This window comes from Parus major, chromosome 1, assembly GCF_001522545.3.
Source record: "Parus major isolate Abel chromosome 1, Parus_major1.1, whole genome shotgun sequence".
Classification (NCBI taxonomy): Eukaryota; Metazoa; Chordata; class Aves; order Passeriformes; family Paridae; genus Parus; species Parus major.
The window spans coordinates 21,081,167-21,108,875 of NC_031768.1; the positions used below are offsets into that span (position 1 = coordinate 21,081,167).

Sequence of the window (27,709 nt, forward strand, 5' to 3'; positions counted from 1 at the left end):
TCCTGAAAGTGCTGTGTGAAGCACAATTCTTAATAATGATAACAGTGGAATCAAAGAAAAACAGTTGAAAAGTGGTCTGATTCTGAATCTTCCTAGACTGTACCCCAGCTTTCCTTCCTCAGTGAAGTAAGTATACTTTATACATCTGCTCTGCTGCACTTCAGTATAAGCTACACGTTGCCCCAGAGAGTTGTGTTGCAGAATATTGCAAATGCTTCAACAAGTCATAAATGTTCCTCATGTAAAGTTCAATATCTTCAGATATCTAAGGTTTAATTACATAGTTACCTTTAGTTAACTTTTTTTTAGTTATTATTATTATTTTATAATATATAATTATATATATTATTTTGTTGTAAGGGTTATTATTTCCTTGTAAGGAAAATCTACTCAAGATGTCATTAGTATCCTCAGAATTTGTCAATCACTATAGTAATAGAGAATCACAAAATGGTTCAGGTTGGAAGGGACCTTAAAGATCATCTAGTCCAATCTCCCTGCCACATTGCTCAGAGCCCTGTACAACCTGACCCTGAGCACTGCCAGTGATGGGACACCCACAGCTTCTCTGAGCAACCTGGTTGTGTCTCACCACCCTCATCACAATCACTTTCTGCTAGCTAACCTAAACCTGCCTTCTTTCAGTTTAAAACCACTGCCTCCTGTCTTCTCAATACAGGCATTGGCAACAAGTCTCTCTCCACCCTTTTTATAGGCCCCCTTTATATACTGAAAGGCAGCAATAACCCTGGAACCTTTCCCTCCCCAGGCTAAACAATCTCAGCTCCCCAAGCTAAAGAACCTCAGCTCTTCCAGCCTTTCTTCAGAGAAGAATGTTTCCAGACCTCTGACAACTTATGTGGCTCTCCTCTGGACTTGAATGCATTATTTCAGGTGGGGTCACACTAGAGAAGAGCAGAGGAGGAGAGTATCATGACAGTGTCTCGCTTCTGTTTGCTTCAGAGGTCCTTTGTTCCTCTACATTGACTTTTAAATGTTGTATTTGATTTTGTTTCAAATATGATTTGACTTCAATGAACAGATTTTTTTTTGTTTTCTCCAGCATCTCACAGAAACACAGAATGATTGATGTTGGAAAGGACCTCTGGAGGCTACCTTGCCCAAGCCTGCTGCTTAAACAGGGCCACTTGGAGCCCTGGACCATCTCCAGACTCCACTACCTCTGTGGAAACATATGTTGGTGTGTGATCATCTGCAGAGGAGAAAAGGTTTCCCTGATATTCAGAGGAAACCTCACATGTTTCAGTTTGTGCCCATTTCTTCTTGCCACTGGGCACAAATGATAAGAGCCTGGGCCCATTCTCTTTGCACCCTTCCTTCAGGTATTTATATAGGTCAGTAAGATATTCTCTTTTCCAGGCTGAATAGGGCTTCAGTCCCAGGTCTCCCAGACTTTTCTCTTAAAAAATGCTCTAGTCTCTATTATAACCCTTTTCTGGACACTGTTCAGTAGCTCTCTATCCCTCTGGTATTGGGAACATATCGAGCTATACTCTTCCTATAAAATTCTATAAAACCTTTTAAGATATTTCAAATAAAAGTTACATGTAAGAGGCTTTGGGATTCCTTTCCCTTTCCCTTTCCCTTTCCCTTTCCCTTTCCCTTTCCCTTTCCCTTTCCCTTTCCCTTTCCCTTTCCCTTTCCCTTTCCCTCCCTTCCCTTCCCACTAACTATGACTGTAATATTTTCTTGTAATTTTCTTGTAATATTAACTTGATCCGAAGACAGGTCAAAAGATTATGGGAGAAAGGCTGTTAAGTTTTTTCAGCTTTCAGGGCATTCATATAATAAAGACATCCAGACAAAGCCCTCACTTTACAGTTACCTAGCCTGTGCCAGACTACAATTTCTGAGACTTTTTTGTAATTAAGCCTTTCAACTGGGATTATGTTACAAAGGAAGACCTGATAGGTAGTTCTGCTACTGCTAACAGAATAATAACCAGCCATTTGCAAATATGGTGTTGGATTAGTGTGTCTTCACACAGCTTGCATGCAAGTCTACAGGGGGCTCCAAAACTCTTTGCAGTGCTGTTTTGGATTAAATTAGCATAATGCAATTTACATCAAAAACAATTTCTGAACATTTCCATTTTTCTTCCTATACTCAATCAGGAATGAAGGAATGAAAGAAGGGAACAGAGGAAGGAAGAAAAGGATGATAGTACATTCATTGATTCATTCATCATTTCTTTTTCCATTTTTAGACTGTTAAGATAATTTCATCTGCTTTCATATGAATTATAATTAATAGCATTAATAAGGTGCTTAGCCTACATTGAAAGAAAATTAATATTATTAGCCAGAGAATAATTCTCTAAGGCATGTCACATGCAGTGACATTATAACTGTGAATTCTTTCAACATTGAATTCTGTTATACACATATCATCAGTATGAAAAAGCAATAGACATACATGGTCCCAAAGCTTATCAAGAGGCTTTGTATTTTAGATTTTTGATGTAGATTGCAATAATACTATTCAGTATTGGTTTAACAAGTCACAAACAAGAAATATGCAAAGAAGTATTTTATTCATGTGTCTTTTGGGCTTTTCTCCTCCTAATATTACGATTGCCTTACAATTGAATAATTGTCCAATTTGGTATTGATTTTCAATAAATAAACAAATGAAAATGGAATAATTTTGTTTTAATTCTGAGTCTTGAGTGGACTTTTCCTTCTTACAAGTAAAGCTTTTGCTTTCTCCCTTGAAAATGGCACCTAAGTCTTTCTGATTCCATCTAATCTCTCAAATGAGGAATAATGTTTCAGTTGTATTTCATTGTTCAATCTTTATGTTTTTTTCATCACTGGTACCTGGCAATACTTCTACTTTCAACTTCTACTCTTTTCTACTCCTTTTTTTTAAGTCATCCACAAGAGTCTTCCACAACATGTCTCAGCAGAAAACACTGTAAATTTCTTTTAAAACTCAGTCTTGGTATATTTTTCCTACCAAGGATGAAAGATTTCTGATGTTGCTCTATAAAGTGGTTTTCAATGTGCTCATATTTTTTCATATGTTGTGTTGTCTTTACTTAGAAAGTCTTGCATATTGTTATATCTGGGTATTTTGTTCTTACTGCTTTTGCGAGCTACATTCATCTGTACATAAATACTAATTCCTGTCAAGTGAATGACAAAACCTCCATTTCTGAAAAGCTTACAATATTCACTTTTTCATCTTTTCTAGACAATTTTATTTTTAACTTTTCTACTGTAGCATCTTCAGAGGCCTTTCCAAGAGCATACTGATTACTGACATCAGCAGTACAGTGAATCAATCCACTTTCTCTGATGAAGCTGATGCACTAAAACTGGACTTTTCAATGGAGGTTAATGGAAATAAGTATTCCCTTCAATTGAAAAAAAGAAAAGCTATATTATTCCTCCAGATTCATTTGGAAATGACAGCCATAACTTTTTTTTTTCATCAGGCTAATAATGGAGGAGAAAGTAGCAGAGGAACTAAACACATTTTCTACATCCTGGAGCAAATATGTCATCTCTCATCAGCAAGATCTTACCAGACATAAGCAAAACTGAGTAAACAGACCACAACTGAGAAAAAAATTGTTACTTTTATGCTAGTAAATGACAGTTGTGGATCTGTTTCCTGATCAAGCTAGCTCTACTGCCCCTGCTGCTCCTGTAACAAACAGGAAAGGACAATACATGCGGAATCATGTGTATCTCATCTAAATTTGTTCTAATTTACTAATTACTAATTATCACCATTAAATTTATATCTCTGATTTATCCTAAGCTTTTTAAATAGCATGCTTTTGTCCTACAGTTTTGACACTCCTCCTAAAAGCCTGTGGTCATTCTGGAAAAGAGCAGTGGTTTTCAATCTGTTACCACGCTGCATCACTAAATAGCCTGAAACAGCAGCATGTCAGCTACCCTGCTTTCCAACTTGCTGTTTAAACCCTAGAGACACTCTCTGGGACAGTAAGGAAACTGCAAAATGCAATGGCAGCAGCAAATAACCAATTAGGCTGGAATAAGCTAAATATTGTGCAACAGAAAAAGAAACAGGAATTAAAATAAAGACAGTAAAAACAGCTAATGCCCAGCAGATTGCTACAATGTGGATGCAAACATAAATTATAAGACATGCATTCTTTTATCTAATGCAAGTACTCAATTGATCAAATGCTGGTGGCCACTGATAGACATGGTAAAGTTTCAGATACAACTGGAAAAAAAACCAAAACCTGCTGTCTCTTTATCAAATATGATTTACAAAAGAGTGTTGTTCTGTTATATCCTATACTGAAAACCCTTCCTAAGCCCATTACAGTTTCCCACAATAATTTTCCCTATTCCTGTAAATACTGCAATAAGTATATTACAAATCACTAACTATGCTGTGCTGCCTTTTGCCCAGTATTTCTGCAACTAGACTTCTTGATGCAAAATATGCAAAGAATACATGTTTAACTGCACATGCTGGCATAATTTATGTATGCACCAAAGCTAAATATCTGTTTATAGCAACTTAATCAGAAAGCTTTCTTGAAGAAAGAAAATTTGCATTGACTTGTACTGAGAAGAGAATCAACTTGTGGTACACAGGAAGAAGGACCATAAAGTCATCTTTAGCGCTTATAATACTGCTATTCTACCATATGATTATTTCCAAATATGAACTGTTACTTGTTTTCACAGGTGATAATCTCTGGAATCAGAGAAACACTTCCATAAAACTAGAGATACAGGAAACCTGTTGTTGAAAGAGGTTGAAAGATTCAAGGACCACTTCCTCTCCAGCCTCAGAGAGATTGGAAGGCTCTGAAAGGCAAATTCATTGTTTTTGACTATTTTCCATAAATAGAAGTGGACCTCATCTTAGTGATTTCAGTAATTCAGAGAACTCATTGAAATAATTAGCAAATTACTTTTGTTATACAATTCATTTGAAAATATTTTGATCCTGATATCATATGATCACTTTTTAAATTAATATATTGTTTTATAAGGATAATCTGAATAGGCCAGATGCATTCTGGAGCTCAGAGGGTTGGATTTAACCACTCAGCTTCAAAAATCCACAGTTAGATGTCCACATCTCTGCTATGTCCATGCTATATAGACCACCCTCACAGTCAAAGAAGGGAATGGCCTTTTGTAGGATACAATAAATTTGGCAATAAAGTAGATATTGCAAAAACTCAGATTATTGTGCTTTCTAAATGACTGTTTCTTTCCCCTAAGTCTGATGGACAAGTATGACAGATATAGTGTAGACACAAATGGCTGGTCTCAATTTGGTGAAGATAAACACAAGTCATCATGAATTCCTTCCACTGCTGTTAGAAGCATGTAACATACCTACACTCCAGTCCATTTCCTCCACTGCATCACCATATAAACCATGCTTGCTTTTTCCTTTGAAACTTTCTGAAGCATATAGAGCAGTATGGACATGAAGATAAGAGAGGACAAGAAGAAATGGTGTACCAGTGTTCCTGGAAAACAAAACAAACCAAAATAATAAACCCTTAGTGTATTTTATAATGAGATTTCTACAAATAAATCTTTCTTCAATAGAGTTAAAATAAAAGGTTCCCTGTCTCCATGTAAACAAACAAACACCAAAACAAAACAAAAAAAGGTAAAAAAGAATACTGTAATTGATTATAGGGTCATTCTGAATAAACACACACCCAGTAAAAATGCTATGCTTTTACTGAATTGAAAGCAAAAAATTAATGAAAAAATCTATATAAATACTATTTGCTATATATATTGAAAAGGGACTTGTTTAAAGATAGGAACCTAGATGTTTCTGAATACAAACACCTCTCCTCACTTTTACAAGTTTATTTTTAAAAACCTGAATAAAATTTCTGTTCAAAACATACCCTCAGCACTACATATCTATGTGAAACACAATTTCCTTCCTCACAAAGTCACATGGAAGCTGATCAACTAAACTGTTATGGGGACCTGGGTCTTTATTCTGGACTAAGGTATATGACAAAGTCTCTTTTCTTTCTAAGCTTTGTATGTGTATGCATGTGACTACATAACCTCAAAGTCATAGCAATATGAAAATTTGTCTTAGCAAAGTAATGAACAGTCTCAATTGTCTTCTATTTTCTTAAAAGAAAGAGTGCCATAAATATACTGTAAATTTTGCTGTTCATGTGATCTGTCAACACAATATTTATGATCAGTTCCAGCAGACTGTGAAAGCACAGCTCAAACAAGTATTTCTTGCATTATTTATACTACTTTACTTAAAATTGTGCCGTACTAGCCAAATTTACTGCTATATGCTCTAACAGCATTTGCAGTATTTGCATATTGCAAATAGCGGCCGAACCACAAAAGCACTACCCACAAAACTTGTCTGGATCTCACCTTAGAGCACACAGCTAATTGCAGACTACTTTTAGTTTTATTTACCATATTTTCCCTCACAAAGCTGTGGTGGATAATCCCTGTGATTCACATCAGCATCAAAGGGAGACAATGTATTTCCTCAAGCAGTTGGTTCATCCATCCTTTAAAGAGAGGAGGCCCAATACAGACATGCCTATAAAACCCATTTCTTTAAAATTAAAAAAAAAAAAATCCTAACATTTAGAACTTGAAAACAAAGTCTTTTAGTCAAAGAGATTAATGTGATGTCAATTCTTTCCTCTTAAAGAAAAATAATTGAGTTTAATATAGTATATTTATGATCTATTTTTTCTCTCTCCTTGGTTTGATCTGTTTTTTCACAACTTGCACGGTAAAAGCTTTTTTTCTACTGGCACATACAGTAGTAAGTAAACAGAAAATGGGAAATTTTCATCCATATTACTCATTTGATAAGTGTTTTCTTGATAAGAATTTTTCTTCATAAAAAAATACCCCCTATTTTAAGGAAACTCAGAAGAAATATGGAAAATGGATAAAAAATATTTTAATTCTCTTACAAAAATTTGTGCATTAATCCTATATTACCTTATTAATATAAAGTACTGATCCAAAAAATTTAAGACAATGTTTTTCATAAAATATACACTTTCCATGAAGTTGTTTGTTGCTATTTGAAAGGTCATATATGTGAGAAATTTTCACAATTGTAGCAACAAATAAGAGCAGATCCCTGAGTTAATTAAAAAGGCTGAAAATATCACCAATTGAATTAAAAAAAAGACATATACTTAAAAGTTACATATTTAATATATACATAAATGTAATACTGACCTTTCACTAGAGAACTTTACTGCAAGGCAGATGATTTTTGTTTTACAACTTGCATTTTTTAATGCCTGGGATTATTATTGACTTTTTCCTTAGACACAGTTCACTGAATAGAGAATAATATACAAATTCTAGGGTAAAACACCACAAAAATTATTTTGTATTTTTAATATTGCCAGCTAAATTTAATTTTCATGCAAACTACCTTGTTCTAATGCCATAGAGACACTGCATTCTCATAACTGCCTACTTGCTTTGCTTAAAGTATCAATAGCTTCCATTACAAATGTTATTTTCAAGATGTAATAATTCGAGTTTGTTTGTTGTTTGTTGAACTCAGAGAAGATCTAATTTTCATGAAGAGTCATCAAATCAATGATTGATATGGAAGGGCACTACATCATTCTCTTTTTTCCAACTAAAATTGATGGCTTTTGATTGACACCTTGCTGTTGGGTGGAGAAGTGTCTCACCTATTAATATCCTATAAAAGATCAGAGGCAGCTATTTATCTCCTGCCAAAACACTTTGAGAAGAATCATAACTGAATACCTTTACTCTGACCTTGAAAATGGAAGGACAATACCAGCTAGTAGGCAGGAGAGAAATTTGACAGTAACGGCTTAACTCCTGAACCACTTCAAAAAACAGCTCTTTCAAAATGTATTTTCACTACCTTTTACACAGCCCAAACACAGAGAATCTCTGTTTCAAAAGATTTGAGATTTTTAATCCTCACATGAGTCACACAGTTTTTTCAATTTATCAAGTAGCTAGAGAGATTACATACATCTGACATAAGATATTCTTCAGGGTGTTTTTAATGGATCTTGAAAACATCTTAAAGCATCACATTGCTGGTGACTCCTCTGCATTGCTGAGTACTGTGTTATTCTTTTTTTTTTATTATTGTGAGGCTTTTTATACTACTCAAGGATTCAGTTCAGGCTTGAGCTGTAAAACACAGATTTAAAGTGGGTGAGAGAGCAATTAAAACTAGTCTGACTTTGTGCTTCAAACACAGGTCTTTTAACTATTTTTCCTGCAAATCTGCTCTAAATGCTTGCTGCTTTGAGAACTCATTGGGAAATTGTTTGTTTTTCTGTGCACATAAGTGGCACAGTTGCCACACCACCCAGAGGCACCTGGACAAGCTCAAGAGTTTGGCCTATGAGAATTTAATGAAGTTCAACAAGGCCAAGTGCATCTGAGTCATGTCAATCCCAAGCACAAACGCAGGCTGGATGAAGAATTGACTGAGAGCAGATCTGAGAAGGACTTGGGTGTGTTGGTTGACAAGAAGTTCCACATTAGCTGGCAAAATACATGCTTGCAGCCAATAAAGCCACCTGTATCCTGGGCTTCACCAAAACCAGCATGACCAGCAGGTAATCCTTGAACACTTCCAGGAATGGGGCATCTACAACTGCTCTACCTGTTCCAGTGCTTCACCACCCTCCAAGTAGTAGGTTTCTTCATAACACCTAATTTAAACCTGACTCCTTTCTGTTAAAAATATCACCTGTTACTATCTGTCCTTATAAAAAATCCCTCTCCCTCCTTGAGGGGGCTCCCTCAAGTTACTGGGAGGCTGCAGAGCCTTCTCTTCATGCTCCACAACTCCAGCTTTTTCAGCCTGTTCTCATAGGAAAGGAGTTTCATCCCACTGACCATCCTCTGGACCTACTGTAAGAGGTCCACATCTTTCTTGCGCTGAGTGCCTCACACCTAGATGCAGTACTCTGGGTGAAGCAATAGTGTGTCAACACAAGCAGATTGAAACATAACATTTCCTTTCCTGTAATCTTCCTTTTACTACAAAAGCTCTTATTCAGTATCCTCCCAGTGGATAAATTCATTAGTACTTATTCCCCATAGATGCCTCCTCTACTTCCAGATTAGATCATCAGTAAAACAATGCACTTTGTGATAGGACAGGATGAATGCACTTCATTAAACCTTCTTGTTCCTGCAGGAAGAAAAGCCAAATTTTGTCCTAGTTGTGTAAAAGCAGGATTTTGTTTTGTTCTGACTGCTGATGGTGCTAAAATTTTTGTTAGTCTGAATGAATCCATGAATGAATGTTTCTGTCCTGCTCTTTTAAAATACACACCTTCAAACACAGATGTCATATCTTCATTTTTTTTTTTCAAAATCAGAAAGAGAACTCCAGACTACCTGGGAATAATTTATCAGAACAAGAAATGGTGTTGAAAAGGTAACAGAGAGAAAGGGAAAATGTAAATATATAGAAAATCCAACTCTTTCTAGTAGATATTAAAAGTAGGATTTTAGGATTGGTTGCTATTATATCTGTATTTTTGAAATAATTCTTCCATGCCAATAGACACGACACTCCTACTTTTCCAATTTAATGCCTTCATTACTTCCTTTAAATATTTAAGGTAAAGAATTCATATAAGTTTTTATTTCCTTTCTATATAACCTTTTCTCTCCCCCTCCTAAAAAACAGTTTTGTAAGTATGGAGAAAAAAAAATAAATTTATCATCTAGTACAAATTAAACTTATTACTAAACCCTCTCATCCACAAAGCTTTGTAGTCCAGTATACAGATCTACCTCTGTTTTAGAAGTGTTCTATTGACCATTCAGTCTTTCACTCACTCCTAGAACTAGTGAGGTCCCTAATCATTCTTAAATGATCTAAAGATTTAGTAAAGCCCTATATGAACCCACACCTTCTTCCTGTAACCTACTTGTTCAAAAGGCATAATCAGAGCTCTGAGAGAAAAGGCATGAAGGTCCAGTAGAGTTGTTACAACTTTTAAGTTACTATATTTTTAAATATATATATGTGCACATATACATAATGTATATACAGAGATATACAAACTCTTGTCTATATTTTTTATTTTTCCGTAAACTATAAGGAATATTCTTGTAGGATTCACTTGATTTGAGAACAGTAACTTCAATACATGACAACTGTTAGATCTTAAGCCCTAATGATATATGGAAAAACTCTAAACCACAGTCTCCTAGAGTAGATAATAACAAACTGGAATAGGTGTTGCAACCGTGTTTCAAGGACTAAAATAGAATAAAGAGGAAATTTATCACTTATTAACTGTTATAATAAAATTTTGAAAATTATGCTTATGCAATCTATGACCGGTAAACCTAAGCAAGAAAATTCTTCAAATTCACCTTCACCACAGCTTTTAAATATAATGATGTTTGTATTTAAATACTGTTTTCCAAAACCTAGATTTCATTAGACTTTTAAAAAAATATTAATATCACTTGTGATCAGGTATAGAAATTTCTCAGAGAGGTATTCTGTATCACAGAGTGGTATTTTTATGTTGTTAATTTCTGATATGCTAGAAACTGGACTCTGGCATTTTGCAAAATTGGATTTTCTGTGCAGCTCGTCATTTAAGGGCTGAAGATGTATGAGTGACAACCACATTGAATTTAACATGAAATAATTAGCATCCATTTGACTTTCAAATACATTGTAATACCAAGAGAACATTCTGATAGATTTACAACATGTAAACACACTTCCTCTCAGGCAAAAGCAATTGGAATTAACATACAAAGAGCTGACCTGCTGCCCTGGGGTCCCTAAACCAGGACACCTGCCCACTTACAGTTAGGATAAGCAACTAAACTATTACCTATTTTCACACACCAGATCTGACACTTCTAATTGAATGCATTCTTTTCCAGTGACATTTTTGGGCACTGACTTTTGTATTTGCTCTCCTTCTGTCTGTTAAGGAACAAACAAAAATTGTAATATGCATGTACTGGACTAAGGAAGATAAAATGCAATAACATCTCTCCAAAAACCAAACCAAAGGAAGTGCAACAGAACATAGCTATACACTATGAAGACATTATAAGACTTTAAAAATACAAATTCTAATGATTATATAGAAACACAGGTGGCCATCCAGCGGTCTAAGGTAGTAGTACTGAACACCTCCCTCATTTTGCTAGGAATCAAAAACTCTGTAATTTTGTGATCTCTGTGCCCAAACAGCCTCCAGCCATCACAGCACCACCAGTTTTTCACTGCTCACAGTGAGTAGATCCAGCAGGGCCCCTCCCCAGGTTGGTTCACTCACCAGCTATGTCAGGAAGTTTTCTTCCATACACTCCAATTACCACTTACACAGTTTCCTGTCCACTGCACTACACTTCCAGCTCTGGTAAGCTGAAGTCCCCCTCATGAACAAAGGCCAGGAATTGTGAGACTTCTCCCAGCTGCTTACAGAATATTTTGTCTTCCTCTTCATCCTGTCTGGGTGGTCCATAACATACTCCCACCATGGTGTCTACTTTGTTGGCCTATCCTCTGTTTCTTACTCATAAACACTCAAACTTGTCACTACCATTATTAAGCTCTGGACAATCAAAACACTCCTTGACACAAAGGTCTACCCCACTGCATCTCCTTCTTTGCATATTCCTTCTGAAGAATTTGATCTTTATACATAGTAAGAAGTCACAAAACTGAAAATTACTGAGAAACAGCTAGGAAAGAGAATGTCTGGAATTCCATCACCTGAAATCTGAAGAACTTACAAAGGTAATAGGCAACAGGTAAAATAAACTTACACAGATAAAACATGGGAAAATGAATATATCTTCATATACACTGTGTGTGTAAATATATATAAATATATATCATTAAAAAAGCTTTACAGGAAATAACAGTGCTGTTGAAGATTGGAGCTTCATGATATATTTATTGTAAAGATATTTAACCAACTAAAGGACATATCATACCTGATGATTTTCAGTTTGATGATGAAATGTGTATTCAGAACCAGGTAAGTGAAAGTTTGAATTCTTTAACTTCAGGATTGTTTGCACTCTGGTACAATTGTGCACAAGGATTACCAGTGTAGATAACTGAGTTTGATACTTAACGTATTTAATATATCAGCTAAAGAAAAGGAGACTGCGTGACAAATTCAGGGTTCAAATTCAGGTGTGGCTAATGGGTTGAAAGAACTGAAATGACAAGAATGCTGTCAAGCACAGTGACTTCCAAAAACCTTGTGGCCCTTCACTTCTGGTTACCTTTTGGTGGCCATTGACCTACAAATGGCCAAAGTTAGTAAATTAGTCATAAAAGCAATGATTTACTGGTGCTCTGGAGTTGATAGGTACGAATTCTACCATGTTAGAACTAGTTTGTCAAAGCAAATATTGATTTAGTTGCTCACAATAATATGTGGGGCAGATCAGTGAATATTAATCTAATTACTCATATCGTCAGGAGTAAGGTTTATGGTCATATACTTTGCATGTGGATTCACTAAAGGGCACAGTCAAGATTGCTCAAATGCCTTAATTGCTTCTTAATATTTTAATATGTTTGGTTATTCTCTAATGCAACATTGACTATGAAGAGTCTGGGTTATAATTCTCACTGTAATTGCAGCACTCCTGTAACTAATTTTGTAGTAAATTATGAATATGTGCTATTAACCTTGACTTCAATTTAACATCACTGTTGTCTGAAAACTACACTGATATTTGGGGCCAAGTGTCTAAAATGATGTAAAGCCACTTATCTCCAGATGGGTCAACAAAGCTATGCTGACTTAGATGATAAATTATTTTGTCAGCTGTAAACACTGGGGTTTAACAACAACACTAATCTACACAGTAACATATGTGCACATTACACATATAATACAGTTAAAAGAGTTACCAGTTTTCTACCATTGATTTCCATCTTGAAGTCACCTACTTTGGTGCAACCATTTTATTGTCATGGCATTGAAATCAGTGAAACATTCATAGATACCAAAAACAGTACCTCTACAGATGCTTTATATACTTATAAACAATGGAAGAATATACCAACGTATAGTTAACATACTTGAGAGTCATTTGAAATCACCATATACTTGGTCACTAAGTAATCTCTCAACAATTTTCAACTGTATTTGTTTGTGTGTTTGTGTGTTTGTAATAACAAAGTACTTCACTGTTAAATTAGTTACAATGTATATGAGAGGGCATCTTTATATCTATCCCCATCCAAGAGGAAATACAGACGATTCAGTTAATTTATAAATACTTATGAGAATGTTGATTGTTGGGAACACTTACTTATTTAAGGAAATTCTTTATAAAAACCATTTTTTTCAGTCTAATGTGTAGAAACAGTGACATCATGTATTCATAGAATAGATATCAAAGGATAGAAATTATTAAAAAATTGCAGTATGAGATTGAGATTTTAGATAAATATTTTTTCTTGCTATCTGCTAGAGGCAGCTGTTCAGTACAGTTATTAAGTCCAGAAAATTTAGCTGCACATTCTTGGTACATGTTTTTATCCAGCAATGACACCATATGCATGCATTCACAGAAACTAATGCAACATGTTTTAAAGAACAGTAATTCAGGGATGTAGAAGTTCAGCCTAACAGTAATTCTATATCTTAGAATATGATTTTACCTTGATTTAATATTTTTTAAAATGCTGCAACTTGTGTCAAAAGTGGTGGAGAAAAATACATTCACATATTTTTTTCCAGAAGTTAAACTGATTTATTTTTTTTTTCTCCAAATATATAGATTTCTATTTTAGAATATACAAATGTACACTTTTTTCACTTAATCCCATTAAGAGCCCTTTGGTGTCAAATAGAGCAAAAATGAGTGAGCAAAAATGAACAATGACTTAGGATGGTTTTGTAAACCCAATGTTTAGGTGGCCCAATACAATGGCTATTAAAAACATTGTTTTCAAAACACCCGTTTGTTTCACAGAATCACAGCATGGGTAAAGTCGGAAGGGACAACAGTGGGATCATCTGGTCCAGCCTCCCTCAGGGTCATCCCAGAGCACATGGCACAGGATTATGTCTAGACAGTTCTTAAATATCTCCACCAAGGGAGACTCCAAAACCTCTCTGGTTAACTGTTCCAGAGCACTGTCACCCACACAGTAAAGAATTTCTTCCTCATAATCAGGCAGAATTTCCTGTGCATCAGTTTCTACCAATTGCTTCTTGTCCTTGCTTGGCATTACTGAGCAGAGTTCCATCCTCTTGAAACCCTCCCTGCAGATACTTATGAACAGTGACAAGGTTCTCTCTCAGTTGTCTCTTTTTGAGGTTGAACAGGCCCAGCTACTTCAGCCTTTCCTTATAAGAGATGCTTCAGTCCCTTACTCAACGTTATTGCCCTCTGCTGCACCTGCTCAAGGGGCTCTGTCTCCTCTGTCCTGAGGAGCCCAGAACTGGACACAACACTTCAGATGTGCCTCACCAGGGCAGAGCAAGGGGTCACCTCCCTCTACCTGGTGGCAATGCTCTCCCTAATCCCTCCCAGGATCCCATTTGCCTTCTTGGTCATAAGGACATGGCTGGCTCAGGGACAACTTGTCAACCAGGACCCCCAGGTTCTTCTCCATAGAGCTGCTTTCCAGCAGGTCATTCCCAGTGCCTGTCTTGGTGCCTGGGGTCTGTCCCAGGTGCAGAAGCTAGCACCCTAATTTCTGAAAATCAAATCTTTTCAAAATTACTGTCATAAAAGTGGAGTCATCTAAAGTGCCAATATCTTGAAAAATTTGCCATATGAATGCCTTTCAATGGATGCATCAACTCAGCAATGAAGAACATTTCCCCATTCCAGAAAAGTCATGGATTATGACTCTGAATTGTGCTTTCAAAAAACAAAGTCACAGCACAGAAGATTTTTCATATTTTAAGTTATGTGAAATTCTTAAGAATTAAAGGTTTCCCTTTTTATAGAGAAATTAATTACATATCTGATAGGAGGAAATCAAACAGTCATTCCTACCAAAAATACTAACTTCGGTCATCTTTTAAAGGAAAAAATATTATGATCATATATAATGACATATTCCTTGTGCCCACCAGCTCACATGTTTTTCTAATTTTCAGAAGCACTGTCATTATAAAATGCCAACATTAATTTACACACAGTTAGAAACCTACCTTCCAATAAACTGCACGGCTTCTTTTGTCAGCCTCTTAGTAAGGTTCTCATAGGACAGTGGCTGCTGGATAATCTGATGGTCCCTCATTAAAAAGCAGTTTAGGTGTCGAAAATGATAGAAGAAAAAAATCAAAATCACAAGTGAAATTGTGATTATTAACAAGAAGTAACCCAATGCTTGGAAGGGTACTTTGAGAAGGCCAATATACTGCACTATTGCCAAAGACACAATGGCAATTCCAGTGATTTGGATTGGGATGACAAGGTGTTTCTGAACCCCCTTTAAAAATACGCTGCCTTGGCCAGGTTTGCAATCTCTCAAATTGGTCACGGGAAGGCCATAAAAGTAATCAAATCCATGACTGAGGGGGTGGTGACAGAAGTCATTACTGCTTTCACAGTTCATCCCAAGATGCCACTTTCCTACAATGAGAGAAGGACAGGGAGTGTTTTTGTAGTTAAATCATCAAACTTACTCTTAATATGCATTATTTCAAACACAAAACCATCACTATCTGACTGATATCACCATGCTCCCAGCATTTATTGTGTGGATCCTTATTTTCTATTTAAAATTTCTTTATGCCTTCATCAAAGGTTTTTTTTTTAATTTTTTTTTTATGTCTGCCTCTTCATCTTAGTTAGAAATAGTTTGGCATGGCTATGATGAATATATTAATGCTGAAGAGCATTAAATTTTGAGTAGGCTAGCTGGTCATTGAAGAGCAACAGAGCACTAACAGACAGTTAACTTTGGAAATTAAGCTTTTGTGCATGTGAAGTTGTCATAAAAAATAATAATTTGTAGCAGCTACTGATTGAAGAGGAAGAACCAATATGGATTTACAAAACATCTTTTCTGAAATTTTTCTGGCAAATAATTTGACTTGTTTAAAAAAAAAAAGGACAAAATAAGAAGAAAAAACCAGTAACAAATAGAAAATAAATCAAGAATATGGAAATTATTAAAGCATTTATTAAATGATTGCAAAATCTCCAGAATTGCTAGTATCCCTCAAAATACACATACGTACAGTGAGGCTGATTATTTTGTATTTATATATTTCATATATATAAATAAAAAACAACAGTAACAAGTAAATTTCTGTCAAATACTATCTCTCACAGCATTTTATCCCGCTAGGAAATCACTCTAATTCTGTGACAATGTTGGACACTGTCTGACACAAGAAACCACTGAACCTGATTTGCATTATACTAATATAATCTATATTCATGCTGATTATGGTAAGTGTCTAGATAATTTGTTCTATGACTCAGGTACATCCTCTTACCATATGCTTATGCATTGCTTAGCACAACAGACCTAATTGGTAGCTGTTATTTGAATCAAAATGCATAATTATAAAAAAATTCAAATTCAGTTAAGCTTATTGAGATAGATTATGAACAGAGCTATGCTCTTTGCTCTCAGCAAGAAATTGCTGATAAAAAAAAAAGAAAAAAAAAGCCACGCTGGCCTTGACAAAACAGATGACATTATATACTGCTGGGCCAAAATTTATTTATTTTTCTGAATCAAACACCTAAACATGGCCAGCATAATTCAGGGGCTGTGATCAGAAAAGAAATAAAAAAGAAAACCTTCAAACCCAGTAAGACTTCATTCCCCTAACCTAGTGCAAAGAAATTTGAAATATTCGTTTTAGGGACATCAGAATAAACATGGCAGTAAATTAAAAACTGAAAAAAATAGCATATACAGAATTTTCCCCTTTTCCCAACTTCCAGCTTTTACGCATCTGTAAGAAAGTCCTGATGCAAACAGTCCTGAACATCTTTTCCTGTGTCTCCAGAACAGCATATTCATCCTGCACTTTTTCCTTCAGCTGTGATAAATGCAGGTACTGCACTACCAAAGAGGGTGAATGTGGGGATCAGTTGTGCTTCCCTTAAATTTCGCCAATTAGCTGGGTGTTCTTACTTCTCTTCCACAAGTAACAGAACTGAGGTACGGGATAAGAATGTCATATGCCTAAGTTCATCTGTCAGCAAAGGTGGAGAAAAAGCAGAAATCTTGAATCTGAGTGCTTAGTTGAGTCGAGTTCTCATATGTCTCTTGATGGTCTTAAGTTAAAAATAATGTCTGTATATCATCAAAGTAGGTATAAAACATTTTCAGGTGTGCTTATTTGCCTGTGAAATGAAGGCCTCTATACCTTTCTCATTCCATCAGCACTTTTCGCTGTCAGATGGTCCCTCACCTGAGGTGGTATTCTGTTTTTTGTGACCAGAATGGTTCTGGTCACTTCTTTTGACATGGCCCAGTGAAAATTACTGTGGTCAATTAAAAAAACAAGCAATATACACCATTGTACTGAAATTCAGACATTATAGTGGTGATATAAAGGGCTAGGTAAGGCTGGAACTAAGATTTTCATTCCAAGCACTCAAAGATGCAGATTTTTGAAAAGAAATGCTTCAATTTTTTTTTTTTTTTTAGGTTTGGATGAGTGTCTTAATGGAATAATCATAAAGCCAGATGTATAACAAAGTGAGCATGAAACAACTGCCATCAACTTAGATAAGTGATTTAAAGGCAGAGGCTTATAATCATGAACATAAATGATCCTAAGGCTTTCATTTGAATTTTTTTTACTATTATACCTTAATCTCAAAGCACCTATAATGTAAGAAAATATGACACAGAAAGTCAAAAAAATTAAGTATACTTTCAAGGTCACTTATTATTACATGGAGTGGTTTTTTTAACTGGATCTCCACTACAACCCAGGATAGAAAAACCTTGCAATAACAAATTAGGACAGGAGGAAATATAGGTCCTATTTTTATCGAAAGGGCTTTAGCAAGCACAACAAATTGTTCAATGTCAAGACAAACTTGGGCCTCAGAAAAAGATTTGTTGAGAAGCAACTTAAGCCAAACAAGGCAGAGATCAGGTTAGCAGGAGAAGCAACAGAAGCCGCAGTTGAAATTATATCGGCAGCTGTGACGGAATGACACAATTGCCATTCTCAAATGGCTGGGCAGGTAGAAGGTTTTGATAGATCCTTAACTGCTCTGAAAAAGCAAGTGATGACTGGGTCCACAATACATGTTTTGTTTTATTCCTTGTGACAATAACCCCTGCCTTGAGCTAGTGCTTGAACAGATTACTGTAATGTGCTTTAGATTCTGGGGCTCTTCTGAATCTGAGAGCAATGCAAAATGCTCTCATCTCTTTGCCAAGTGATGCTTCATAGAATGGACACTTCACACAAGCATCATCAGCATTTCACCAGATTCTACCAAGCTTTTGAGTGAAATTTATGCTGCTAATTGTAAATTATGAGTAGCGTAATAATTTGAGACCTAGGCTTCTTTCCCTCTCTGTCAGCCACAATTAAGATTTCTGCAGAGTAAAAGCAATGCAATGAAAGGCAAGTAGAAGTGAGGGGCAAACCCAACTCAGCCAAGAAACTTCACTTGAAACTCCATTTTTCAGAATCCAGAGGACACTACAGAATTCACATGTTTCCCCTGTATTTGTCCCTCAGATAGTGGTAAAGGGAGCAATATGAAGATTGATTTTTATATGATGACATATGATGAGTTCTTTTGGAATGATTTTGTGCTTTTCAGATAAATGGCAAGATACAAGATGTGGAGCAGGATGCTAACAGAAATATTTTATCTTCTTAAGGAAATATATTTACTTGAAGTACATAGCAAAAATTATATGTATGTGCATATGGTATTAGCATTATTTTAAGCTGTCTTATGAATAACTGTTGTATTAATTCCACTCCATAAACTCAGTCAACCTTGAATTGGACACCTTACTACCGTGATATGCCCAAACATTACAATACTTCATTCTGAAAGAAATAAGTACCAGTTATCAATTAGTGTTTTAGCTTTTTAGCTTTAAAGATAAGCTACATAGGTGGATTTTAAACTTCTCTGGATGCTGGACAACTGGCTGAATAGCAATACTAAGGAAAAATTAACCTTTACTCAACTGTAATTGAATATAGCAGTAATTAAAATACTATTTATCCAATTTAAGGAGAATTTTTGCACTATGAATAGCTATTTCCAACAAAATATCAGAACTTCTTCCCACTGGTGAAATATTATATGTTCTATATATCTGCTTTTTTTGATAGAATTTGATTTTGTTGCAGATCTGATTGTGTGCTTTCCTGACAGATCTATTGGTTGTCACCTTCTTTATATCACAGGAGAAAACAATGAGGTAGAAAAGTGAATACATAAAGTAGATTTATAGCTAAAATATATTTTGAGCCATATCAAACAAAAGGAAGCATATATTCAAAGGTGAAAATTTTAAAAAAACCCCAAAAATGTACCTAGGGAAGAAAAACAATGTCCTTAGAGAGGAGATTGGCAAAAAAATAGAAAAGACACTACAGGCTTGAGGAAAAGAAAGGCTTCAAATTACACTTATGCCAATTCATCACTGGTAAAGAATTTGACAATTAACTCTTTGGGAACTGCTGAGTTAGACTGAACCAAGCAAAGACTCCTTGACCTAGAACAATATGATGTGATAAGAATAACAGAAAAAACAGAGAATGGACTGGTTGTGAATCAGACTGCCTATCTAGGCTTCAAATCTATGTAATTTTTATTTCTGTCATTTACATATGCTTTATCCCTAATTTTAATGCACTTATTGATTTTTGGAAACCTTCATTATACTCTAAGGATATGGTAATATTACATTTTATGGTCTCATTCAGGCCACTTGGAAGAATTGTTCATTAAATATCATGGAGATAACTCCTGGAGATCTAAGTAGCAAGCTGTCATGTTACAGCAAAAGTAGTTAAAAAAAGAACATTAACTAGGTCAGCCCCAGAAAATGAGTTGCATTACTGTGCTTGCTGCAAACAGAAAAAACCCAGTCTTTAACTGAATATGGAGAAATAGGAATTAAGTCCATAAGGAACATGACAAATTATGAAAGGAGTTTTTGTACTATGGTTTCAATACACCTACACTAAATGAACTTCTGATAAGAATTTCTGGTTTCCTATTTTCATTCTTTCAGGACATCATGGTATTTTATGCCTTATAAGACTGGGGTACAGCTAAGTAGGATTTTTAGTTAGAACACTGACATTGGTTTATCTATGTTATACAGACATTTTTTGAACAGTGGAGTGAATTGTAAGTCTTGCTAAACAGCCTGGTTTTTTTTAAACAAAAATTACTCTCAAAATTGCAAGTCTCTGTTTCATTTAAGAAACAAATTGGATGCCTCCTTCATCTAAATTCATTTAGTAATATTCTAGTATGATGCTCTCTGCAGAGCTATTCCCTGGCAATTCCAGTATAGAAACACATTATGTAATATAAGTTGGACTTCACAAAAATCTTCTAAAATATAAGCAGCGTGGAATAAGTCAGTGGCCAAATTAATAAAAAATTTCAGAAATCTTTAATGTTGTACCTTTATGATATTAATTGCAATTCTATTTAATATTAATCTTGTATGATTCCTTTTGCCCATCACTGGATATTTATGCTGTGATCATTTATTTGAACTATCTTTATAATGAGAGAGAAATACATTTTTATATTAAATATCTACCAAAGTATATGAAAAATTTCCTAGAAATGCCCATTTCTGTCTGATGACTAAGATGGTAGCCCAGGTACAACATTATTTACTTTATGGGAATTTGAACACTGGTGAAATGAAAACCACCACAGTGCTGACTTGTACGCTGTGATCAATACCTCATTGTCCCTCTGATGTGATCAAACTCCTATTTATACTGAAAACTTTTCAAGAGTTTGACTAATTTTCAGTTTGGTCACCATGTTTCTTCAGTACCTTGCAAAACGAGACTATAAAAACATAAGTGAATTAGACGTACTTACCTGACTAGTGTTTCACATAGGCAAGGGAATGTGCCCAGCTTTGTTCCAGAAAAATAAATTTATTATGCTGTGGGGGAGAAAAGCTTAATGCAGACCCTTAAAAGCTGATATGGGAAGCTAATGTTCTTTTCATTGAAATGAAAGAAACAGTGCTGAGCATGTCTGCAATTTTACCTATTAGAGCTGTTGCATAACCTCTCTGCTTCAGGAGTTTGGAAAAAGTTATTTCCTCAGAAGGAAGTCCACCAGAAGAAGCAGAAAATAAGAAGACACCAACTCGTGAGAAGGCAGCCATTCCTAAATACAACAAAAAATGAATGATACCAGGATAATTGAAAGAATATCCATTCATTAGTTCTGCACACAGTTTTTTGCCTTAGGTAGAATCATTTAAATGGCATATTACAATCAGACTACTGAATCTGAAAACTAAGAGTTGCAAGTTGAAGATACAATTATCCATTTAGCCCAGCCAGGTCTTTTCTGTATTGACACCAGAAACTGAGATGTGGAGAAAAAAATTTCTGAGCCATGGGGCCAGACATCAACCAAACAGCTGCAGCCCCTTCTGTAGATTTTCAAAGGTATAGAAAAATCTTTAAGAACTTGAGTCTGCATAATTTATTTTTCTTGTACACAGGGAGGGAAGAAAGATGAAGACTAAGTGAGATGACTCCCAAGTTCTTCTTTGAGAATTTCCTCTGTCCTCATATTTGGTTTTCTACAAGCCTTTAAGATTTTTTGAGAGAAGGCATATTGAAATAGGGCAGTCTTACTGCTAGACATGCAAAATACCATGAGGTCAGAAGGAGCAAGAGAGAATCTGATCCTGTAAATAGAGTGGCTTGAGCTGTCAGCATTGATGGGGTGCTCCAGTGGCATGAAGAAACACAGAGTGAGTGCACTAAAGGAGCATCAGGTACCAGCTAACAAGAAAACATCTAAATAAGGCACAGTAAGTTCTATATACTAAGAGTCTGAGAAACACAAATGAGCTTATAAACTGCTCTCAGGATGAGGAACTTGAAAGCTCAGGTTCATGAAAATTAGATTACTAGGATTCCAGATGAGAGCTGACACTGAAAATAGACAGTAAGAACAGAGAATATCTATGCAAATCTGTGCAGATGTATCTTCAGGAAGTCTAAATTATGCAACTGGATGATTACAGTGCCCGAATTACATGACTGATGTAGACAACCAGAATCCTCCCTCAGGTATCCCTTGTGGTTACACGAGAAAAAGACTCGTTAGACTCGTTAGGCTGGTTTATTAAAGAGAGCTCAAATGCTAACTTCAGTTTTTCACTCCAGATAGTTTTGCTGATCAACGCTTCAGATAGCTTTAGTTTTATATATATATATATATTTTATTTATTTGTATTTATTTTTACATATTTCAAGTTCTTGTAAGTGAAATCAGTGCAATTCCATTAAATTATCAGAATGAAAGTACAGAAGCATGATTTCTTTTTTTCTGAGCTTGTGTCTCATCCAATATGGCATTTTGGAATCCTTTTCATCAGCTCAGTTAGCAGGAGTTTTATATTTCTAACATTTTTTCGACATCATGATTCTAGTGTCTTCTACAATAAAGCCTTTACTAGTTCTTCACTGATATTTGAAAGTAACCCATTTTTCAAAATTTTGTAACTTAAGCAAGACAAAGTTCAATTTTTGTACCTACATGGAAATTATTAAGTATGTCTGAGAGCTGATCAGTGAAGAAAAAAAATAGTTCAAGTGCTAATTTTTGAGAAATAAGAACAAGGAACATAATGGAAAGTGACCTGTGGCTTTACGTACAGTAAATATTAATAGCAATATATCTGTAACAGGTATATAAAATTTTCCTTTGCAGATGAATGTAATGGAAAATTTAGCAAGTTTATTGCCAGCAATTTAGCTGGCACTTTTGCAGAAGCTTGTTACTTGATTTGAGTGAGCAAGAACGTATCAAGTAGGCTCCAGAGTCTTGCTTTGCTTTCATTCCCAGAAGCAAGGACAGGATGTTTTATCACTAATGAACAAGTGATCTGATTAATGTATAATGATCCTCGCTAAAAATTATGTTAAGGGAATGTTAAAGTTGCATGGCTAAGCACTGAGAGGCTCAGTCCCAGCACACTAAAATAAACAGACTAGATCTTCATAGACTCAAATAGGCTTTGGATCAGGTACTTTAAAAATAAGAGAAATTAAACGTATGTATTCACAGGGTACTTAACACTGTGTATGGGTAGATATGGTACAAAAATAACACTTCAAATAGATGAGAGATTTTTGCTCTCTTTCCAGTTTTAGGGGCAACTTGAGTACCTTAATGAACTGTCCTGCCCTACCTTCTCCCTGAAAAAAGAAGAAAACCAAAACACAAACCTAACAATTTGTCTAAACAAAAAGGTTTAGCACAAGTAAAAATGTCTGAGAAGAAGTATTTACACTGGCTTATTCCACTGAATCTTTCTAGATGCATCTCTGTGGTGTTCAGTACTTGGGTTGTGCACCAATGCAGTGGGAGCAGCCTGAATGCAACCACAGAAACAGGCAAAGAGCCTGGGATCTTTGAATACTGGAGAAATTTCACAGAATCACAGAGAATCACAAGACATGCTTAGTTGGAAGGGATCTACAGGGATCATTGAATTCAACATCTAGCCCTGCACAGGACATGCCCATGAGTCATGCCATGTGCCCCAGAATATTGTCCAAACACTTCTTGAACTCTGTCAGGTTTGGTGCACACAGCACTGGAGGTGAGGCCACCCTAGCACAGAGCAGCTCAGGACAATCCCCTCCCTTGCCTGGCTGGTGATGTTGTGCCTGATGCAGTCCAGAACATGGTTGGCATTAAATAACCACAGTCAGTTTGCTTTGTAAGTATTTAAACCAAAAAAAACTTTACTGACTAAAAAAAAATTTATCTTTGTGTCAACTCTTCTGAAATATGAAATTTCCCAATATATATGAAATATTTGAAATGTAGAACAACTCTGCTGAGCTGGACCAGTCACTGAAATGACTGATCGTTTAGCATTACTTAACCTGGTAATGATAAACAAATCAAGAAAGGCCAGACAATAAACCCTGCATACAGTTTACTGTAAATAAGACATTTATATATAAATAAAGTGATGGGATTTTACCTGATCTTATAGGATATCTCCCTGTCAGGAAAGCTGCCCTGCTTGGAGTACAAAGTGGGGATGCTGCTAGATGCTGAGTAAGTGTCACTCCTTCCTCTGCTAGCCTGTCAATATTAGGGGTTCTGGAAAAACACAAGCAGGTGAAAAAAAATACACAAAGATGATTATTTGGATATGGGCATGGTAAGCACAAGGCACCTGAGGCAAGAACTAAATGAAAATCTAGTTAAAATTTACTATATGTAAATTATCAAAAGTGTGGTGGTGTTGAAATTCCAAATACTGTCATATGAAATATTTTTACATTAGGCGTCAATACTGAACAGAGACACTGTAATATTGTGGCAAAAAGCTTTTCCCCACTTTCTTCTATTCTATATGGCCACTGTTAAACTGCAACATCTGATCATATAGTATTTCAATCATTTTTAATGTGTTTCTTGACCAAACTGTAATTTTACAACCTTTTTGCTTCAGTAATGAGGGCAAGAGAGACCAGAGAAAGGTTGTGCTTCCTTACTTCCCACTTAGTGTCTCTTCTGTCTCTCCCCAGCAAAATCTTTTTGGGGTAGGAATAATGCTGTGTGGTGCTATTAGAAGAGATTCAAATTATTATGACTCTGTGTTATGTTCTATATTAACAATATCTACATGTCTGACATGATTATGTCTGCTATATTAGACCAAGGGGCACAACCTAGCTTCCATATCTGTATGGGAAACTTGTCTATGACCTGGCTCATCATGCAGATTAAAATTGGTTCCTGCAGGAAGAAATCCTGAGTCCTTGGTTCTACAGATAAAAATTACTAATGCAGACTGGCCAGCAGCAGCTGCAGCATGCTCTAATAGATCTCTGACCTTGGAGATTAATGACCGTGACCTCAAGGCACACTAGTGCTCCCATCATCTAAGTCTGAAAAGTCAGAAACATTAATTTTCCAATGGAATTATTTTCAATCTGTGAAGTCACCTAGTGATAACAATCAGTAAGCTGAAAATTCATCATATTCCAAAAATTGAATTCTGAATTCTCCCAGCAGAGAATACAGATCTTGGGGTCTTTCTGGTGCCTGTGAGGGGAGTGATCCAAGCATCAGTGTTGTATATATTTTCTTCTGTTTAAAACCAGAAGCTGTAATTTTTATTTTTCTTCTTAAGTTATGAGAAGATTCTGCTTCTAACTAACATCAGCAGGAACAAGAACATTTAACACTTGACAGAACAGTGCTTTTAGTCTGAATGTTTTATCTTATTTTGCTAAAGACTTTGTACCACTGAAACACAATGGCTAGATATCACTTGCTCTCTTTACATAACCCTCACATCTAAGCTGGTAGCAAGAAACATCCCCAGGCACACTGAAGCGTTATTCAAATATATTAACATTTGTTTTAATTAATACATTGATTACTGTATGATGATAAATTAAGGGCAAATATCAGTTCTTTATTTACAATTAACCACAAGCTTGTCCCAAACCGTAAGTGCTTCAAAATATGTTTAATTCATAGTAGTATTTGTGTCACAGATATTATAGAAGAAAATTGTCAATTATACTTTAGTTCTCTAGAACTGTCCTTACTTGGTTGGCTGCTCAATCCTCTGTTTATAATGTAACTTTTCAGCAGGATAAACGCATTAGCTAAGTCTTTGGTCAAAAAAAGAAAATAAGGATTGAATATTCAAATCTCTGGAAAAGTTATTAACTTTGGTTGCCCATAAAAAAACCTAATCAAACCTCTGAATGTTCTGGCATTTTTAATTTTAAAAATCCATTGAAAACTGAATATAAAGGTATGACTCCCCCGAATTAACATCCTACCTTAAGGTTCTGTTCCCGTAACATCCCAGGTCTCCAATACCAAGATCATCAGCCATCAATAAAATTATATTGGGCTTTGAAACACTGTGTGGTTTGATACTGTTTATGGCACACTGGCAAATTATTAGAAGTAAAAGGAGCCCCATCTTCTTCCTGGTGTGTAAAAACAGGTGGAAAATATAATAAATAGATTGTTAATCTAATTTATTATTACATTTTGCATAGTAAAAGAAAAAAAAAAAAGATTGAATACTTTTAGTTGGCTTTCTTTTTTCTTGAAAGTTTTTCAAAACATTTCCTCTCTCATATTTCTTAAAAATAAAAATGCATATTTTAGTGCATGACTAAATTTTACTTCCACTCCTTTACACAGATGTAGCCTTTAAATAAAGACAAATAAAGAACTAGATAAAACCTCAGTGGCAATTTTGCTTATACACATGCACTACTCAGCAATAAATCATAAGAGCTAACAATGCTTGAGGCTTTTTTTTGTGTGTGTGTTTGTCTTTTTGTTTGGGTTTTTTTGTTTTGCTTTTTTCTAGCTACAAATGTTATTTGAGGAACACAGAATGTGAAATCATTTAGGACCAAAACTTTCAAGGCTCACTGCAGAAAAAAAACGTTAATCAATTCCACTAATGAAGTAAATGACTGAATTTCTCTTCAACAATGAGGAAGAAAGTCCAGCTGAAGTTTCTGGAAAGGAATAAATATGATGGAAAAGAGGGTGAAGAGATGCACTATGAAATTATTGTAAGGAGTGTTTAAGAAAAGGCTCTTTACAAACATTATAAATACCAGGGTCTATAGCAAAATCAATTAAAAATTGATATCACGTTACAATGTTCTATAAGAAATGCTCATGTCATATCAAACTTAAAACAGGAAGAAGGATGTATTTAGAGCATACAGCATACAATGTATGCTTTTATGGTAAAAGCAGAGCATTTGCAGATGTACATGATATGAATGCTGTTTTACCGAAATCAGAACTTGTCATATCTCTGTGTTAAACTGTACTGACCATGCCCTGATTAAAACTGAGCGCCTTCAGGCTGTAATGGACTGTGCCAGGCATCAAAAAGAACAGGGACTCTATTCTGTCTCTTAGTAAGATTCCCATAATTTCTGGATGCAGACAGCCTTTTTCAAATTCAGGCGAGGCATGAGTCACATCTGCACTTGCATTATTCTCAGAAAAGAAGCGGAAGAAACCAAGGACTAAGGTAGAAATTTGTATGTGAAAGAATCTAAAAAGAAGATAGAATAATTTCCAGAGAGAATGGGGATAGCCGATCAAGAAAGAAAAATCTTGTAAATCAATGAGTTATGGAGTAACTGGTGAGAAGATAAAGAAGTCAAAACTGAAAGACCTGGTACAAAAAGACTAGACATCAAGGGAGATGAATACACAGTGAAATGAGGTGAGTAAAATTATTTGTAGAGGAGACAAAATAGGCAGAACTAGAAGAGTTTACTCTGACTTTAATAGCAAGAATGGAAGGTGAGAACCAGCTGGAATGAGAATTGCAGGCAGAAATGAGGAGAAATGGTAGAAGGATGAAGAAACTGGAAAAGATGACAGTGAACAGGAAAACAAAACTGAGGAACAGAGGTGAGAGAGAACTGGAAATGTCTGGGAGGAAAGAGCTGAGAGTTATGAATATGGTCAATGAA

At 35.5% G+C, this 27,709-nt stretch overlaps 1 protein-coding gene across 3 annotated transcripts in view; it reads right to left on the bottom strand.

Annotated features, from left to right (window-relative positions):
- The window catches only part of STS (steroid sulfatase), a 109,001-nt gene that overhangs the window by 58,890 nt on the left and 22,402 nt on the right, over window positions 1-27,709 (bottom strand). For all 3 annotated transcript variants that reach the window (XM_015627786.3, XM_015627776.3, XM_015627792.3), the window contains 5 exons: window positions 26,030-26,182; window positions 24,205-24,326; window positions 21,234-21,356; window positions 15,185-15,608; window positions 5,361-5,497 (listed from right to left, as the gene is read on the bottom strand). In XM_015627786.3, the coding sequence (XP_015483272.1) occupies window positions 5,361-5,497; window positions 15,185-15,608; window positions 21,234-21,356; window positions 24,205-24,326; window positions 26,030-26,175 (952 nt within the window). In that variant the 5' untranslated portion in view covers window positions 26,176-26,182. The remainder of the gene's footprint in view (window positions 1-5,360; window positions 5,498-15,184; window positions 15,609-21,233; window positions 21,357-24,204; window positions 24,327-26,029; window positions 26,183-27,709) is intronic.